Source organism: Lynx canadensis, chromosome B2, assembly GCF_007474595.2.
Source record: "Lynx canadensis isolate LIC74 chromosome B2, mLynCan4.pri.v2, whole genome shotgun sequence".
Taxonomy (NCBI): Eukaryota; Metazoa; Chordata; class Mammalia; order Carnivora; family Felidae; genus Lynx; species Lynx canadensis.
In genome coordinates, this window is record NC_044307.1 from 51,032,452 (window position 1) to 51,052,969 (window position 20,518).

Here is a 20,518-nt window from a genome sequence, read left to right on the forward strand (position 1 = left end):
GTCACCAGGACAGAATCTGACGCTGCAAGGGGAGCTTGGAGTTAAGGTGGGTCAATTACTGGTCAATGCAAAATATTTTAATGACCTCATCACCAGACCAACAAATACCACAAACCACTGGTGTGCTAGAGCCAGCCCTGCTAAGTTTACGTCAGTAGGGTTATCGGCCAGGGTAATAAGTAAGCCCTATTGTAATCTTAGCTTCACCCAGCCAGTCTTTCCAGTGAGATGAACTATTTTGATCTTCGTTCATCTGATTTCTAGGTCTTGTGTTTTTTTCAAAGTGTTCTGGATTTAGAGGGGAAGGGCAAGGATCGGACTAATCACCACCACCAAACCCCCATAGCCCTCTGTATTTTTCAGACGATATCCCAAATACTGAATGCAGTCTCACATGACGTTTTTAAGGTGATATTGACAAGCTGGAAGGCATTCAAAAGCTAAGATTCCAGGGGCGCCTGGGTGGCTCAGTCGGTTAAGCGTCCGACTTCAGCTCAGGTCACGATCTCACGGTCCGTGAGTTCGAGCCCTGCATCGGGCTCTGGGCTGATGGCTCAGAGCCTGGAGCCTGCTTCGGATTCTGTGTCTCCCTCTTTCTCTGCCCCTCCCCCATTCATGCTCTGTCTCTCTCTGTCTCAAAAATAAATAAACGTTAAAAAAAAAAATTAAAAAAAAAAAAAAAAGCTAAGATTCCAGCCTACACTGGGGACCATGTGGTACGAAGGAGATGGAAGGAACATGTCAGTGCTCTGTGTACATGGTTGGATCTGTAGGTCAGACTGGGGGACACGAAATGGTCTTTGGCAAAGAAAGCGATAGGGTTTTGGGACTAAGGTGGGCTCTCATTACTCTAGAGAAGGGGTCAGCAAATTACGGCTGCAGGTCTTGTGTTTTCCAAGTAAAGCTTTATTGGAACACAGCCACGTCCATCTATACACGTATTGTCTATGGCTGCTTTTGCTCTACACAACGGCATAGAAAGTCGTGGCAGAGACTGTATGGACTGCAAAACCTAAAATTTATATTCTCTGGCTCTTTACAGAAAAAATGTGCAGACCTCTGTTCTAGACCTAGGAAAGTAACTAATCGCCTGAAGGTGTGGGGAGGGAGAGAGGATGGGAGGAAGGGGGAAGAGGAGAATTTTGGTAGGGGAAGAGGTGAAAGTGGGGAGAAGGGTGGAATGGAGGATGGGAGGAAAGGGGGAAGGGGGGCATGGAGGGGAGGGGGTAGGGGGAAAGGGTGTGCTTAGAAAGCTGGGACCTTTGGTTGGGACATCAGAAAAAGGCTGAGAGGAAACCATTAGGGGGGACTGACCACCATGCCTCACTACATGGGGATCTGTCCTCATGTGAGCTGAGCAACAGGATAACCTTTCCCACTGAATTATTTACATCTACCTGGGTAAGTTCCTACAAGGTGAAGAAAGTGGATTTTCCTCCAATGTGTCCGAATTGGTAGCATACAAACAATGTAAAACGCGAGCACAGGTAATCAAAAATGTTTTAATGATTAATGTTCAGACATTATTTAACAGTGTGGATATACCCAGGTGAGCTAAAGCACACTTTGACAGCACACTATTGAATGTTATAGTTTCTGTATTGAAATATGTAAAGACATTCGCAAACTAGTACCTAGGAAGACACACATTTACAAATATACACATTCTAGATTTGATAAGGTAAATGTAAACAGATGCTGTGACTCCTTCCAAACAGAAAACCCACAAGACTAAGAAGAGAACCAATCGGCTCCCTATAATATGAATGTGCAAAATTAAAGCATGATAAACTGATATTTACATAAATATCAAACCAACAATTAGTTTATACATTGTCAATGACCTTCTCAGATGCGTCACGAGTGGTTCAATGACTGTTTTTTCCCCGAATGGAGAAGATATTCAGAAACTAAATTTCAACACTTTAAAATGACACACACAATAGTCCTTATTTGTTTGACCACTGCCTCAAGTGTGATAGACATGATTTTATGATAAGCAGTCTTATTTTTAAATAAGCAGTTCTACACAAATCTTTAGATTCTAAGCAGAAAAAAAAAATGACAGATACCATTAGATTTACATTAAACAAATTATCTCTATCCAATTTCCCAGTTCTCTTAGGCTATAGCTATCTGTTTAATTTTACCTTAAAATTTTTTAAGGTCCCTTTTCCCCCCGTTTATTCATTTTAATAAGCTAGGCACATTTTAAGAGAAGTTTGTGTCAAAACAGACAGCAGCACAGGAATCAATCCAAATTTGGACCCTGGCCAACTAGTTCCCCATTGTTCATCTATGGGATTCCGTCAAATGGTAAATATTCAATCATCTCTTTTGAAAAGTGTACATCCTCCCTCTGACGAGTGGAAAGCAAAATGGGCGTTGTTTCCCGTATAAAAACACTTAGCACTTCAGATATTTTAAATGTCCCACTCGCCCTACATACTTCCTAAAATCTTGAAGACAAAGAATATATACTTAGGTTTCATCAAAACTGCTTTAGAGCCCCCCCCTCCCTTTTTACATTATTAATAGTGGCACTCAAAATAAAAAAATAAGATCTGTTAAAAAGTTAAACTGACTGTTCCACTAGAATTGAGCCTGCCTGATTTAAAGCCAATATTATAAAACTGAAGGTGCCATTTCTGATTTCACATATACAAGTCACTTGACATTATGTGTCACACGCTAGTTCAATAAATCATGGTCTTTGATTTTTCTAAACAGAGCTATTAAAAATGAATAAAAACTTGAGACATATCCTAATTTAAATTAATAAGCTTTGGGCCCTGCTTTTTAAATTTTAAGGCATGTGTGTTTTTCTACTGTAACAACATTGTACAAATTTACAGTCACATGCATGATCTACAGTAAAAAAAAAAAAGTTTGGATTACAGTGTTTTTAAATTGTGAATCACAATTCAGCACCTATCATGTTATAACTAATAAGGCAACAGCAGTGTCGTATACTACAATAATACGCCCTCCACAGTCTAGCGCAGGGTCGGTGAGAGCCCAGAAATGTTAAAAATCTTATGCCTACGTGTATAATCTGTATAGGTATTCTAGGGGTTTTGAACTGATGAAAGAGGTCCTACATGAGTCACACTATTGTAGGCCGGACTAGTTACAGCAGCTGTTAACGAGCATCGGGCACAACTCATACTGTGCTTACAATCAGACGATGGGTTTTGGAGGTCTTCAACTCTTCCGCCTCAATCCTTGCGCTGCTTCCTTGGCTTCACATGGTTTTCCAGGGAAGAAAAGCTGTTGGTGTGTCCGTTCACAGCAGCCACGGACCCATTCTGGTGGTCTTTCAGGTGCTCTTTCCTCCGCGAGGCCCCCTTCTTGTTGTAAGTCTGAAATGAAGAAGGGCAGACAGGCCGTGTGAATGGGTGCTCTGCTGGTGGATGGGGGTGCCCTGCTTCCCTAACTCCAACCTAGTTTTCTGCTAGCATCCAATACCACGAGGTCTGCAGTCAGGCGACCCTGGGTACATTTTTTGCCACCGGTTTTAATCACTTTTTCTTTTTTGAGGCGTAGCATGAGGTAAGTTCAGGGAGGTATAGGCTGCGATATAAGTGCTATTCTAAAAATTAAGTAGAAAATTCAATTTGCACTTTATTTGGCTTCGCCCTGTCTGTATCCGGATGGCAGGTTATCGAGGTTACAAGGCCACACCAGCTTCTCCCTCTCTGTAGTAGCAGCTCTCCCGTCACTCACATCTCTTATCTTCAAGGTCTGCTCACAAGCTCACTCAAACACACCATGTGCAGGGGTGTGTGAAGAAAGGTGCCTGTGGGCACAGGGAAGGGGCTGAGCCCCCAGGTGGCTGGTCGACGGACTGGGCTTTACTGCCTCCACATCCATGGCCTCTGCCCTTGCTCCCGACCTCTGGTGCCTGCCCAGAACCAGGCACTGCACGGGAGCAGGAACACACGTCATCCAGGGGTGGCAGGGAGCCACCAAGTGATCCATGGGAGACAATCTACCCTAAATGGACCCTTCTGTGAGTAAAACTTACCTCACATCATGCACTTGGGAATGAACTGAGCCCCCAAACCCAAGCAGTGGACGTGTGAGAAAACTGGGACAAAGAGGCAGATTTCTATCTACAGCTGAGAGCTGTGAGGGAAATTTCTTTGGACATTTAATTTCATCACAAAGTTCTGAGCAGTAGGGCTGTAAGACTGACTGAAATCACCCATCACGTGTCTGCAGGGGGCCCTGAGTTTCCAACACGGAGCTTATTCAACAGCTCTGCTTTCCCACGTGAATCCCGAGCCCTCTTTCCAAAGATGGAGCCCTCTGGAGGTTTGGGACAGATTTCAGCATCTCCTATGTTGGCAGGAGCCCCCCTCCTGTAGGCAGGGGCTGCCCTGTCACTGTGACAGCAAGGGTCCCACGTGTTGTGATGGCCCCCTGAAATGAACAGATGAGGGGCTTTTTAGCAAAGGCCACAGAAGAGTGAGATTTACCTGAATGTAGAAGTTTGTGAAGAAAGCAATCAGAGAGATCATGTATCCGATCTGGAAGTACAGCCACCCAAGAGGGAACGAACACGGCCAGATGACCCCGCAGCTGGTCTGGATGATTGTCAGCACAAACTGAAGCTGGTGGGAGAGAGGGGATACAGCTGATCAGCCATGGCCCATGGACACAGTGCCACCCCAGACTGGCTCTCCATCCGGCACTCCTCAGTCTGTGAATGAATACTTACAGGCCTTTCTGGTGCAGAAGTCAGTCACTTCATAAACACTATGCATACATTTATACATAAATTTATCCTACACTATATATTTGCCTTTGTCTTAAAAAAAATATTTATTTATTTATTTATTGGGGGGGTGGGGCAGAGAGAGAGGAAGAGAGAGAATCCCAAACAGGCTTCAGGCTGTCAGTGCAGAGCCCGATGTAGGGCTCGAACCCATGAACTGTGAGACCATTACCTGAGCCAATACCAAGAGTCAGAAGCTTAAGTCACTGAGCCACCCAGGGACCCTGTGCCTTTGTCTTATATATGTTCTTCTCCCCTTCCAGGCTACTTCAATCACCTTTTCTCTAATTCAGAACATAGGGATGCCTGGGTGGCTTAGTCAGTTAAGCGTTGGACTCTTGATTTCAGCTCAGGTCAAGGTCTCATGGTTCATGGGTTCAAGCCTCATGTCGGACTCTGCACAGACAGCATGGAGCCTGCTTGGGATTCTCTTCTTCAATCTCTGCCCCTCCCCTGCTTGCACTCACATGCACATGTATAAGCATGCTCTCTCTCTAAAGTAAAATTAAAAAAAATGCAAAGAATAGTTAAAAATACCATATTGTACATATGCAAGCTGTTAAAAGAGAGTAGATCTTAGAAGTGCTCACAGCAAGAAAAAAACTGGAGCTATGTATAGTGACTCTAGAGGTTAATTGAACTTAATTGTCCTAATCATCTCACAATACATACATATATCCAATCATTATACCATATACTTCATACAATGCTACAAGCTTATTATATCTCAATGAAGCTGGGTAAAGAAATGAAAACTTAATCCCCCCTCCACATACAAACTTTAGGGACCCTGTATAGAGAGATGCAAGGTATTTAAAAACAATGTTTACTTATTATTTTTGAGAGACAGCAAGTGGGGGAGGGGCAGAAAGAGAGAGAGGGAGAGAGAATCCCAAGCAGGCTCCACACTGTCAGCGCAGAGCCCAAAGCAGAGCTCGAACCCACAAACTACGAGATCATGACCTGAACAGAAATCCAGAGCTGGATGCTTAATTGACTGAGCCACCCAGGTGCCTCATAGAGACGAAAGATATTTTTTTGTTTGCTTTACCTTTTTAAGGGAGAAAGGAAGGGTGTGGGGGGTGTATGTTTAAAGATAACAGTGTTATCTCTGTGGGATATGCAATCCCACTGGACACTCTTCTGATTCCTTATCCATGTACCATTTGGGTTTGAAGAAGGCTGGTCTGAACTTCTATCGGGATTTAATGCTAAGTCCATAGATAATTTCTGATGAATAAATCTTGAAAAGCATGTGGAATTGCTTGGAGAAACAGGGAAAAGGAGTGAAAATGAGGTGTGGCTCCTGAAGGGTGCTGTCTTCTAGAGGAATAACAACAGGGGGCAGGTTTCTGTCTACCACATATCCCAGCTCCCAGGGTTTTTATGTAGAACTGTTTTTTGGTTTTTTTTCCCTTCTTCTCTTTTTTAAGGTTAAGTATTCCCGGCTAAGAAATAACTAGGAGTGGTGCTTAAATCTAAGCAAACTGAGTGCAATCTTCTACTTCAAAGGGCAGAGCTTAAATGGGGAACCAACTTTCCCAGTCTGTTCTTTTAAATGCTGCTTCTGCGTAGCCAGGGCTGGGTGGTATAAATCAATTTCTGCATCACTTCTCAAGTGTAACAAGAAGGTTAAAGAACAATTATCCCTTCTCACAGGTGACTGAAAAAATTAACAAGGACTGCAGAGCAGCTGGCAAAGAGGTGATAATGAAATGTCAAACACATAAGTAGTTCAGACCATCTTCTCAGATTTTTTTTTGCCAGATTATTTTTAAATATTGGAAAATCATAATTGACTTGGAAAGATTGGAATCAGCTTGGTTTCTTTAGAAAAATGTGTTGATAGGGCAGGGCTAAGGCTAAGGGTTTAATGTCTAAACCCTCAATCAGCTAGCATTGGCCTACTGCCTCAGCGTCCTCATCCACAAGATGGGGATAACAACATGAAATGAGACTATTGGAATAGTCCACGTAAAACTGCTTCCTTACATAGACTCAACAAATGTCAGTGTTTAAGATTAGTAGTAATATTAATAATTAGTTCACGAAAGAATTCACAAGGGGAGAGAAGTATGCGTCTGTAATATGCTGACAGCTCGGGGAAGCTTAACAATGGATGGTGAGACAAAACCACCAATGCAACAGTTGCCCTGGTGTGGTGAATCTCAGGAAGGAGGCTGTCATCTGAAGCACAGCAGGTGCCATTCTCACCAACAGGTGCTTTGCTACACGGGGGCTGAGAGGTCACCTGGCACCTGCCTTAACAGACATCCTCACTGCCTAACAGCTACAAGTAGCTGGGACTCCTGCAACCTCGCCCTCCAGCTCCTTCTAAAACTCCTGGAAACACACACACACACACACACACACACACACTTTGTGCACAAACTAAGGACAAAGGGCCTAACTTGAAGTCAGGAAATTAGATTTTAGTTCTCATTCTACAACCCAATTAGCTGTGTGCCCACAGGCACAATTTCCTCACCAATTAAAATTAAGAAAATTTTCCTCTCTGCAAGTAGTTTAACTGGATCAAATAAGAAAGGGCGCGAGAGGCACATGTTAGATGCTATTACTTTATTTTTATTTTTAAAAATTTTTAATCTTTATTTACTTTTGAGAGAGACAGAGAGAGAGAGAGAGAGAGAGAGAGAGAGAGAGAGTGTGTGTGTGTGCGCGCGCGCGCGCGCACAAGCAGGGGAGGAAGAGAGAGAGAGAGAGAGGGAGACACAAATCGGAAGCAGGCTCCAGGCTCTGAGCTGTCAGCACAGAGGCAGACGCAGGGCTCCAACTCACAAACCGCGAGTTCATGAACTGAGCCGAAATCGGATGCTTAACCGACTGAGCCACCCAGGCGCCCCTATTTTTAATTTTTTTTTTAACGTTTATTTATTTTTGACAGACAGAGCATGAGCAGGGGAGGAGCAGAGAGAGAGGGAGACACAGAAACCGAAGCAGGCTCCAGGCTCTGAGCTGTCAGCACAGAGCCTGATGTGGGGCTGGAACCCACAAACTGCAAGATCATGACCTGAGCCAAAGTTGGACGCTTAACCGAATGAGCCACGCAGGCGCCCCCTAGAGGCTATTAAATAACAATACAGCCAGGAAGAGGTGGGAGGAGCCACCGAGTCCTGGGAGGAGAGTCCTGGGAGGGAGAGTTACGTACCAGCTGGCCCTGAGTGATGTACTTCTTCCACCAGAGGTATGGGCGCATGGAAGGGACAGATGACAGACCATAGTACGAGTACATGAGGACGTGGATGAAGCTGTTAAGTGTGGCACCAAAATAAGCTGAAAGAACAGAGGGGATTTGGGAAGGAGAATGCATCAGTGTTTTACACATAACAAGTTAAAAAAAAATCCAAAATTCTTTTCAAATCCCAAAAAAAGATCCTTTCGAATAGGGGCTGGCAGATACTGCAGCAATAAGCACTTCACTGACCTGTACTCAGAATTCAGTTGGCACTTGGGCAGGCAGCTGCAGGGATGCTTTAAGGCCAGGGTCAGCTGGAGCTGCCAGGGAGGCACTGAATACAAGAGTCAGGAGGCCGCCACCCCATTCTGGCACCAAATGGTTTTGTCGCCAGACTCCTATCACCTAGCTGCTTTTCTTTACATGCCCAAGTGCCTCAGACTGCTGTGCTGAAGGCCTGGGGAAGGGAGCCGACGAGCAGTATGTTCACAGCTGGTTGTCTGATACACATGCTTAGGTTTGAAGAGGCCTTGGAAGGCCTACACACACATATATGTGTGTTTATATATACATATATTTTTTTTTTCAGTAATACAATCCAGAGTCTAGTTCCTTAGAGACAAAAGACTCCTCTTTTATCGCATGATTTTTAAATTCCAGTAGAATCACCAATTCTTTTTTTAAACTGTCCTCCTCCTCCACAGCAGGAAACACAACAGAGCTCTCCAGCTTTCCCATGAGCCGCGGTCCACAAGACTGGGATCAGGGAGTGCATTTCTACTCCTGGCTAGCACAGTAACTGGCTGTGTGACCTTGGGCCAGTCACGTGCAGTTCCTGTGGTTGTTCCTCATAGGCCCAGCGGGGCTTGTTAAAATCCACCATCCTGCCAGTTCTTTGAAAATGTAACCCACTCTTCAAATGCAATGAGACACTGTTTCTATTAGAAAGTTAAGTCATTAATCCTGAGCCATAAGATGTGATGGTGGGGGAAAGAAAAAAAAAAAAAAACATGAGAGGGGGCCCTGGAACCTGAGCTCTACCAAACCTTCTACTATCTCCATTTCTCCCAAACCCAAAGGGAGCTGAGTTTGGCAAGTTCCCTTTCTAGTCTTAAAATTCTATGACTGCGTGAACCTTGGTGGGCCGAATTAATCAAGGTCAGTGCTATCCTAGGAAAAAACACATGAATAGACCCAAAGGTTCTCAAATTCCTCAGTGCCGGATGGCAGAAATTTTGATCAGAACATTTGTTAGAACTCCCAAGCTAAATCTAATGGTGACAATTTAATCTCTGAAAATTATGAGACTTCAGACCATAAGCTTTCTAAAAACAACACCCATCCTTCTTTGAGCATTTACTTCAAATGCTGGTGCTTGCCCCTGAAGATGCTTTGGGAGGGTCATTGTATTAGCATATATGCAAGACTTCTTAGGTGCCCCTCAGCTAAATCTGTGCTTCACCAGTAGTCTTACTCCCTGGTACTCCCTCAAGGGTGTGCTTCTGTCTTCTTGGCCTGCCTGTATCAGTCAAACACCTTCCACACTGTAGAGAAACAAGGACTAGAAATTACCTGGAACAGCTGCCCTCTATGACAGAGGACACTGTCCCTATTTATTAATATGCCCCAGGCTGGAAATCTGGTCTTTTCCTCACTTTGCCAAGTTAGCAGAGGATGGTTTATTAGCTAGAAAAAGGTTCTATCAGCTCAATGAGTGCACAGCCACACTATCATGAAAGCAACTCAGACACAAAGTTTAAATGCTTGACCTAGAAATCTACAGAGGCAGCACCTTCTCTAAAAGCCTTGGTTTTAATTCAGCCCCTCTGCTCGCACCTGTTCCCAGACCCCGCCTCAATGTAAGACTTACAGTGGCCACAGGGGACCCAGTTCATCACAAACCACCAGATGTTCAGCATGGAGGCATGGTGGTAGACATGCAGGACCGTGATCTGGTGGTTATTCTTCCGCAAGATGAAGAAGAAGGTGTCCATGAATTCGATGAGCTTGGAAAAATAGTACCACCAGAGGACACGGATAATCTAAGAGAAAGAGGTCATCAATGTTTCTCTGGAATATCACCCCTGACATGTTTTACTAACATCTCAGAATCCCAGGTTCACTCAAAGCCCCACTGGCTCAAGTCGTTCAGCAGCTAGGAGCTCTGGTCATTTGGAGAGCATCGCTAACTAAAGAATACTGGGGATGGGGGCAGGGGGCGAGGAGCTTTGAGATGACAACAGGGAAAAATTTTAAAAGAACCACTGACATCCTCCAAGATGAACAAAAAAAACGACATGTTGAGATGATGACCCGAGCTGAAGAGTCGGACATTTAACCAACTGAGCCACCAAGTGCCCCATCAAATAGTTTTAAGGAGCGGAAGGACTGCCATGCTGAACATATAGCAGCAGCTTTTGTGTAAAACACTCAGAGTGGAAGTCACAATGTACAAATAGACCACTCTCCCAGGGCACTCTGAGGAATGATTATAGCATTTAAGGCATTATTCATAAGATCCTGTTTATATAAATGCTGAGAAATGCATGCGTTTTCCCCCCACCTGGAAACTAAAATTAATAGGACTCAATTTTACTAAATGAAACTGTAGTTTTTATCTTAAATCTTTCATGTTGTTCTAATTTTCATACCATATGTATGTTAAAAAAAATTCTTTTAAAAATGTCAGTAGGAATTACCTTGGGCAGTGAAGTCATGAACTTTTTGTTTTTTGTACAATTTGTTAAAAAGAAAAACTATTAAAAAAAAGAGAGACCATACCTTCATATCTGCTTCTCCTGCGCTGCGTGTGCCCTGACAGAAGAAATTGTACCTGCCTTCCCATACTCCTGTCACTAACTAAAACAAACAATAAAAAAAAAAAAAAAAAAAAAAACAGAAAAAGCCAATCACCAACAATATCAGAACATATAAAGCCCTATTCAATTAAATTTCAATTAGTTTCTGAATTTGCGACAACTGACCTTGGGCTGGCTGAGGCAAGTCTGCTCTTTGCTCCTGAGCAAAAATCAGGATGACAGGGAGTGTGGACAAAGGGAAGTTTAGATGACCTAAGTCTCAATTTCACAAGGGGTGAACTGGGAGTCACTCCAGGATGCTGCCTTACCAAGCTGGCTCTCTCCACAATTTTCAATTCCCCAGGCTGTCACAAGGCCTCGACCAGCTTGGTGGCAGGCTCTCTGGGTCCTGCCCACCAGGCAGCCTCAGCCCTTCCCTAAACCAGGGGCTTCTCAAACTTGACTTTGGGGCATCAGAATCCCTGAAAGGGTGTGTTAAAACAGGATCACTGGGGAATGTTTTTGATCCAGTAGGCCTGGGGTGGGGTCCAAGAATTCCTAGGTTCCCGGGCAATATGGATGGTGCTGGTCTAGAGACCACACTCCCAGAACCGGTGCTGTAAAACCTAGGATCATTCAGTAAGCCTCGCCTTCATTATTTCCTGTTGCTGTATCATCCCCTGGGTCCATGAAGCAGACCTCCACAGTGTCACAGAAAGGACCCCAGAATTGAGCTGCAAGCTCCAGGTATCACCAGTTCAATATGAGGGCCTTAGTTTCCTCATCTGTACACAGTGAGGACACCTGGTCTAGATGAGACTTAAGGATTCACTGTAATGTCCAGAGAAGAGATTTAATTTGAACACCTGTGCATGTCCACAGTATTTTTTTTTTTTTAACTTTATTTTTGAGAGAGAGAAAGACAGAGTGTGAGCAGGGGAGGAGCAGAGAGAAGGAGACACAGAATTCCAAGCAGGCTCCAGGTTCTGAGCTGTCATCACAGATCCCAAAGTGGAACTTGAACTCATGAACTGTGAGATCATGACCTGAGCTGAAGTTGGACGCTCAACCAACTGAGCCACCCAGGTGCCCCCACACTATGTTCTAAACAAACACCTACGGGGTGCTACTCCTTGTCCAGGTAAACTGTAGCTCACTGCTTCCTCCCAAAGCCTATGGTGACCTTGAGTTTTCCTGGTGACTTTCTCTCTGGTGGCCAACTGGCACTAGATGGGTACAAATGTGGTGGCCTGCCTCGTGCCTGATCTCATCTGGTATCCAGCATAAAAAACTGGCCTTGGGTCTCAAAGTGTGTTCCCCAGTCCAGCTGCATTCACATCCCATGGGAACTTACAAGACATGGAAATTCTTGAGCCTACCCTGGACCTTCAAAATCAAAACTCTGGGGGCAGATCATCAAGATAGGGCTTCAGAGTCATGATCACAGACCTTTGGAGAATCTAATACTGTGGTTTATCAAGTGTGGTCCCTAACCTAGAAGCATCGGTATCTGCCAGAAATTTGTTAGAAAAACAAAACCACAAGCTGCACCCTAGACCTACTGAATCAGAAATTTCTGGGTGCAAAGCCCAGCGGTGTGTTAACAGGCTGTTTTACAGGTGACTTTGATGTAGCTAAAGTTTGAGAACCACCGGCTCAAAGCTGTGGTTCCCATTCTAGTTGCATAACAGGATCACCTGGGGAGTTTCTAAAAACTAATGCCTGGCCTCGCCCCAGATCATTAAACCAGAATCTTGAGGGGCCTTTTACAAAGCTCTCAAGCTCTTTCAACATGCAACTAGGAGTGGAAACCACGGGTTTCACGGTGGGTGAGCCACGAAGGATGACAAGGGCCTGAAGACAAACGGTTAAATTTCCACCCAGTCTGACCTCAGAAATGTCGGTAGTGGGTGTGGCCACTGCACTCTCACTGGACACCCAGCTTAGAAACTGCTTTTTTTCCTATTAACTTCCTTTCTGTGGTTTGCTTTCTGGCTTTGTCATCGTCTATACATAAAAAAGCATCAGGCATTAACATGGTCTTCGTGGCCAAAGGCCAGCACAGGGGTGTGGGGCACACACGAGGGAGGCATCATTATGTGATGAAGAGTCTGCGTTAGGAAGCGAAAGGTTGGAGCGCTGGGCTAGCTAGGCTGCTATCCTATCCACCAAGGCCCAGGACCTGAGACGAGCCCGCTGAGTTCCTCAGGCCCTGGGTACTTTAAAGTAAAAAGATGAGGTTGGACTAAATTATCTCTAAAGGTTCTGTTCTAACTTTCTACAATTTCTATGTTAAGACTTAAAAAAAATAAACCACACACAAACTACACTGCACTATCTTTTAAATAAATTTTTTAATGTTTATTTATTTTTGAGAGAGAGAGACCAAGTGTGACTGGGGGAGGGGCAGAGAGAGAGGGGGACATAGACTCTGAAGCAGGCTCCAGGCTCTGAGCTGTCAGCACAGAGCCCAATGTGGGGCTCGAACTCACAGAATGAGAGATCATGACCTAAGCCGAAGTCGGATGCCTACCGAATGAGCCACCTAGGTGCCCCTACACTGCACTATCTTTGAAAAACCAACATCCACAAGGTAATTTATAAGGTCTATTGTCCTCTTAAGTCACAGACAGTGAAGCACACCACATGCAGACCTTATTTCAAGTTCCAAGAATCAAGACACAAAGCCTGAACCCCAAGAGGGGTCGGGAGTCAGTGGTGTTGGCATGTGTGCCCTCAGAAGAGCTGCTGCCTTTCCTTTGACCCCCTGAAAGAACCAATGAATTCTCTTCTGTGGCTGGACGATACAGAAAGGAACTAATGGTTCTCGATGAGATTTTCACAGGACTCCTGAAAATGATAAAAAGTAAGGACAATACAGCAAAGTTCTTCATGAAGATAAATTTATGCCATTTAAAAGATACATTTACAACGATAGCCTTACTGAAATTTATAAACAGTGTCCTCATGTATCTAGGACATATTTTTGAAATTTTAGCATCTTATTAATTTAAAATTCTAGGACCTACCATCACTGTTTTCCAGCTACTATTTTGGTTTATAGTGTCTTGAGATACCCTGGGTTGGCTTGCTTTTGCCAACTTGAGAACAGAATGGGGCGTGTGTGTGTGTGTGTGTGTGTGTGTGTGTGTGTGCGCGCGCGCGCGCGCACAAAATTAAAGATGGCTGCATCCATGAATGCCTGCCTTGGTGGTAGAGGGGAAAAGCAAGGGAGCTCTCTCTCTGAGGAAGAAGAGGACTAATCCTTCCCTGTAATCCTGCAGCCACTTTGACTGAGGAAGGGTCTGTTAACTCCAGCAGAAGGGACACATGCCTTTCTTTCAAAATGTCTTTCAGAAGGCAGCCAGGTTGGATTGCCTTGCTCCTTAAACTAATTACCTTAAAATTCCATTTGTCCCTTTTCCTTTAAATGGGGGAAAGTATCCTTATCTAAAATACCCACCATCTCTAGAAGCTCAAGAACTTCAGGTCTTGGGTGGATGAACTTCCCCAGCACTGCAACGTGAAGCAGGTACACCAACCAGAAGCTCTCATCCATCCAGTGCCATTTCAAACTGCCCCGGGGCCCGCCATCCTGATCTCCTAGTAGAGACTCCCTGCCAACCAGGCATCTCTCCCTTGCTCACCACTGCCACTCAGCACTTCCACTGGGGCCCCAGGGTCTCCCAAACCACTGAATTCTGGGTTTAAAACCCTTCAGACTCTCAGTGCCTTCAGAACCCAATCCCAAACCCTAGGCAAAGCATTCACGTTCTTCCACACACTCCCCCAAGCTGACTTCCCCTGCTCCCTGACCTAAAGTCAGACGGGCCCCCTTTCCTTCTCCAAGCATGCCACTCCTCACCCACCTCGATATGGCCAAGGGCACAGAGCACAGGTTTGGGCACTAGCCAGGAGGAGGTTAAATCCTAGCATCCCACATTTTAGCTAGGTGACCTTAGACAAAGTATGTCCATCTCTATACACCTGTTTCTTCATTCCCCAAACAGGACAAAAATAGCAGTCCCACCTCTTCAGGCTGCCCTGAGAAATAAATGAGATGCATGGAGTGTACAAATGCTTATCCTACCCAAGCTGGCACATGGGACAAACACAATGAAGTTAGCAGTGACCATGAACTTATTCTTTTCAACCTGAGTGCTGTCTGCACCCAGGTACCCCCATCTCTAGCTCTAAAACTCCTATCTACCTTCAAAGCTTGGTTAAAATTCTCTTCATGATCGTTTGCTTGAGCACTCCAGCCTGAAGTCTATCCTTCTTCCTCTAAGCTCACCCTTGTGAGCTTGTGGTATGTGCTCATATGCTCCTCCTTTCAGCCCTTTGTTAAAGGGTCTGTTTTGCTCCCTTTGGTAAGCTCACAGAGGTGGGGACTGTGGCTCCTGCATCCACAGACCCCAGCCCAGGGACTTGTACACTAGAGGTGCTGAATAAATATTTGCTAAACTAATGATAAAGAGGTCAAGCCATGGCTTTTTGCCCCTCAAATTGAGGCCTAATGTGTTATTCATAGCCAAAAAACCCCCACCAAAACAAAAAAACCCCAAACCCCAAAAGATGTCATTTGCAAATGGAGAAATTGAAACAAAGTATTTTAGTGAAACTTGAATTTGACAATATTCGTCTGAATTCTGTTCACAAGATGGAAAAACCAGTCCCCATCAAATGTCATAGTGGGGGGATATGGAAAGTTGAATTCTCAAGTATCCTCTGCTTTCGAAGGGATAGAATAATTTAACACACGAGGACCAAGCACCTGACTTAAAGTTTCTCCATAAGACTCTCAGCAATTCTCCATAAAATGGGCCATTGCCAGAAGGTTCTGTTCCCTCCATCCCCCATCAGAGGGAAACAGCATGGGGTTTTCAAGGCTATTCCCTCCAGCTCCACTAGGAACATATCAGAGGAGACAATGCTCTAGTCAAAGTCACCTTAGCTACCACTTCCCTTCAGGGCTCAGGCCTGGCTCCTTTCCAGAGAGCTGCTTTGGTCAGTTCCCCAGAAATCTGACACACTGCTGCAGACACTGCAAAGTGAGAGGGCCCAGGAGGCTGGACAAAGGTGAGGCACTGAAAGTAAGGGTAGGTCTCTCTGTCTTGGGCTTCTGGGAATCAGCTCAAAAGAGGGCAGGACTATACCTCAATGAAAAAGCGGCCACAACGCACAGCTTGCCACTACCTGCACAGTACAGCTACTCCAAGAGCAACAGTGTGCGTTATTTACCTGGCTTTTCCCAAGTAATCAAAATACAAATAGCACTACTACAAACCATATGTGCTTTCCTCTTCCTTGGAGTAAAGCAAACTTTAATTAAGCCAGGAGCATGGAAAGAGCTATAATTAAAGCTGAGCTAGAAGCTTTTTCTTCTTAGGAGACAAATTCAATAACCAAAGGTGGTTTCATGCATCTTTTCATTTAAAGAAGAAAAGTTAGGTGAATAGCACAGCTAGGTCTGGATGATTCACTTTGTGGAGTTAATCATTTCTAATATTGAGAGAGGTGACTTTTCTCATCTAACACCACAGTTAGCCACAAATGAGGCATAACCTCTAGCGTGATAACCACTTCCAGAGCACTTTCTGGAATGCCACCAAAGCATCTCAAGAAATAAGGTCATTTAACATTTAAAGAATAAGCAGAAGAATGTCTTCTTGGGTGGCCATGATCAGCCATTCACCCCAATATTCCAAGATGTCAGAGCCACAAGATAACCCTTTTCCAAAAGGGCTGGCTGCTTTTAGTGATAGGGGTTTGGTAAGCTGTGTGGTCATTACCCCCAAGCAGACATCCATCCAATAGAAGACAATGAGACTAGAGACTGTCCTTACTGGAATTCAATTGCATCTATAGGACCCAAAGGGCATTTCTAAGCAACACCAAGTGTGTGGTTGACATGTTCATAGTTTTTATGGTTTCCATGTGAATGTCCAAGTGTGTGTTTTTTAGATTTGTGTATAAGTTCATGTTTTCAATAGGGAAACAAAGATGAGAAGTGATATGGGTGCCCCAAGGTCACACAACTTTTTGGTGATACTACCAGGCACCCAGAATTCTGGCTCTCAGTTCACTTGCAATCTCAAACGGGAGTTCAATCCTTAATAAGAGCACGATGGGGTGCTCTACCCATGAAGAATTCTCTGGAAAAGCAGACTTGTTACCTGCATCTTTACTTCAGCAGTGGTTTGGTTTGAAATTAACCACCAGCTACTCCAAAATTCAAAGTACCTATTTCTTCCAGGGTTTGGCTAGTCACTCTTGGCTGTGCTATTATGAAATAGGGTCAGATCAAAGCATGTGGCCTTGAATTTAAAATCTTTCATGTCCGGACTATAAGGATGCCCACTTAAGATAATTCACACTCATAACTTTCAAAAGTGTTTTGTTTTTTTTCCTTATTACCAGAAACACCCTTGGGTTACTGCTTAATGAAATACTCTTAAGTCATAAGGACAGGCTCTATACACTAGAAAAGTCTTCAGAACAAAGCACAAAGAAACAGCTTGTCCTCATCCAAACCCAAAATAGGTGTGTCTGGCATTTTTCCCTGAACCCTACACCCTGCCCTCTTAAGCTGGTAGTCCTTTTCTCTCACTTTTCAGGTCTCCTGAGGAGTGGCTTCTACTAAGCTGCTTTCACATATACAGCCAGAAATGCTCATTTTATATTTCATGGGGATGTTAGTGGCTAGGGAGAGCAAGACCTCAAGCTAACACTCAGCATCCTGAGACAGTGGTGCACAGTGGTTTAAGGCACAGGCCGGAATCCCAGGCCTACCTGGGAAGTCTCCGTCCACAGAGAGGGCAGTGGCAGTGTGATGAACAGTCAAATAGCTAGCCCACTACCTGGCGTAAGGCAGGCACCTATATAAATCTTTGCCAAGATTCTAGCCAGATGTTTGCTCCTTCTGCTTCCAGAGCATGTAAGCCCATGAGCAGGCCTGAGGTGGTGTTGCCCCTCCTGTTACAGAAGCCCCAGCCAGGGCATCCTTTGAATAATTTAAAGAGAGATATCCATCTCTCCATCTACCAACTCTTGCTTTACAGATTAAGTCTGCTTTGGTTGAGGATTTGTAAAGTAATGTGTTTTCTCATGCCGCCAGGCCAAGTTACACCAAAGGCTTGTGGGGTCAGTTTAGAGGTGTCAGGCCTGGCTTTGGACCAACTCCAAAGCTTGCTCTCAACTGGCAGGTAATCCTCCCCTTTCTGCTGGGTGTGGGAAGTGAAGGGAAGGCTGCATCCTTTTCTCCATTTGCCCAATATAAGGCATTCTCTCAGGGCAGTGCCAGATCAACTGAGGGCGCATAACTGCGTGGGGTGTTTCCACTCATTGAGATAAGTTTCCTTCTGAGCAAAGAGCTTCTGTTGCAGGGGAACCGAGAGTGAGAACTATTTTATGGCAATCATTAGGCCTTTCTGAGAAGTATTAATCTCACCAGATGATTGAACTTCTCTATACCTCTGTTAAATGAGAAAAGCAGAATAGTAAATATTGTTTTCAAAGTACTTTAGTAAACAAAATCTTTTTTTTTTTTTTTAATAAAATTCAATGATCAACTACCAGGTCTTTTCAGTGTTTTTCCAAATCCTATTTCCCCACAATAATATTTCTATTTTAGGAAAGCCTGAAGGGAAAGAAAAACAAGACAGTTTAGAATATAGTGTTTCCAAAGCAACTGCTCTGTGGTTCTATCAGGACCTTCAAAGCCAGAGCCCTGGGAGGAACAGGCTGTCAGGTACTTGCCTAGCTGCTTCAACAGTGTCAACCCCACAATTACAGAGAGGTCAGAAGGCACAAGCAGAACACCCATCTCGCAAACTTCTTTCATCTTTCCAATAAAGAAGCATCAGAAGCATCAGAAGTCTTCAAAAGAAGATGCAAAGGAAAAAAAAGTACGGACGTCTGGTTCTGGCAATGCAGCAAACTGAACAAAAACAGAACCCACTCCCCCACTACAAACTCATATACAGAAAAGCTGCACAGAACCCTCCAAAACAAGTGCATCACCTCTGATGCCTAACTGTAAGGTGAGGCCCCTCCCCAACGCATTATTCAGAAAGGAGGAAGTTCGCCTACATCGAAGTCCTTTTAAAATCTTTGACTTGGGGAAGACACTTTACCTGAGATAACCCCACCCGGCACAACTAGTTTGGGATGCTTATCCAGAACACCAAACTCTTTTTGTTTTCAAAGAAGAGATTTCACGAAGATTTAATAATTATTCCCAGAGGTATGACCTCACAGGAATGAATGTGGCTGAAAACAAATGGTTAAGTTTGGAGAGAACTGTCATATCTTGATCACAGAGAAAAAAAGACCCGCGATGCTCCTACGTTATGGAGTGAAACAAAAGACAAGTGGCAAACTTTCAGAAATGAATGATATACAGCCATTTGAACTAAAAACTCAATAGATGGATGAGACAGGAGACACAAATGAAAATGTGGGTGAATCAGAAGAATGCAGAGGACAGAGATAAAGAGGCACAAATATTCAAAAGACAGCATGTGTGGAGTCTGGGACTATCTAGCATGTATCTAACAGCGGAGAGAGGAGGAGAGGCCAGAATCTAGCAAACGATGGCAAAGTACTTTCCTCAACTCATGGAATATGTAAACTTTTGGACTGAAGGCTCACAAATGAGCCTGAATGAGTTACATGAAAGCAGAGGGCTACCCAGGCAACTGTTTTTAGTTTTTCATGCAACTTAACAAGTACCTGGAACAAAAAAGATTACCTACAAATGAACAAAAACAAGACTGCAGCTGACCTCCCTGGAATAAATCTTCAAAGTGCTGAAGAAAAATAATTTAGAATTCTATGCCCCACTAAAATACTATTCAAGCTTAGAGACAAATAAAATGATGCTCAAACGGAGACTAAGAGTTTAGTCTTCACAGGAAAGAACTACTCCAGAAGAAGAAAACTGAGACTCAAAGGCAAGAATGAATTTCACAGGTCAATAGCACAGAGAAGAGCAACCCCAGAGTGTAAAGATGATGACTGTTCAGGACCTTGGAACACGCTGGGACTCAACACGACAACCAAGACATGGAAGATGGCATCAGAGCAGAAACTTCTAAGGTCCTGTGTTACTCAGGAGGATAGAAAGAATAATTCACTTTAGACTTTATGAAATCATAAAGGCATATTCAAAACTTATGGGTAACACTAAAATATACAATTAGAAGGAATGATTTTTAAATCAGTAAATGAAAAAAGAAATGTACACACACAAAAAAGGTCAAAGAAATTATTCCAAAGTAATCACTACACTAAATGAAAATAGGTTAAATTTCCCCACTAAAAGACAAGAGACTATCAGATTCAGTCATTAAAGTCCTATGTATATATCTGGTAAAACAAACAAAAACAAGTGACATTTGCACAAGGAGACCAAGAGTACTCAATATAACACTGTCAACTGGAAACCTGTATGTCCATGCAAAGAGAACTGCACAAAATGGTATGATAAATTGTAACACTGAAATAATAAAGAAGTTAAAATTAATTACCTAAATCTGTAAGTTTCAACATGGATTCATCTCAAAATACAATGACTAAAAGGAGGCTATTTGAAAGAGTAGACACAGTAAACCATTTACATAAGTTAAAAAAATTCCTCACAATATATTACGTGCTATCAAGTATACATACATATGTATTGAAAAGTATAAAAATACATCCAGAGAAGAAACATAGGAACTTTGGAAGGAAGTTATATTTGGG

At 43.7% G+C, this 20,518-nt stretch overlaps 1 protein-coding gene across 3 annotated transcripts in view; it reads right to left on the reverse strand.

The window, feature by feature from the left end:
- Nucleotides 1-1,482: 1,482 nt before the first annotated feature.
- ELOVL5 (ELOVL fatty acid elongase 5) overlaps nt 1,483-20,518 on the reverse strand; it is a 75,097-nt gene continuing 56,061 nt past the window's right edge. For 2 of the 3 annotated variants that reach the window (XM_030315722.2, XM_030315720.2), the window contains exons 4-8: nt 10,758-10,835; nt 9,847-10,018; nt 7,950-8,074; nt 4,482-4,616; nt 1,483-3,362 (exon numbers count right to left, since the gene is read on the reverse strand). In XM_030315722.2, coding sequence (XP_030171582.1) covers nt 3,219-3,362; nt 4,482-4,616; nt 7,950-8,074; nt 9,847-10,018; nt 10,758-10,835 — 654 coding nt within the window. In that variant the 3' untranslated portion in view covers nt 1,483-3,218. The remainder of the gene's footprint in view (nt 3,363-4,481; nt 4,617-7,949; nt 8,075-9,846; nt 10,019-10,757; nt 10,836-20,518) is intronic. The other variant, XM_030315721.2, reaches the window with a different exon arrangement.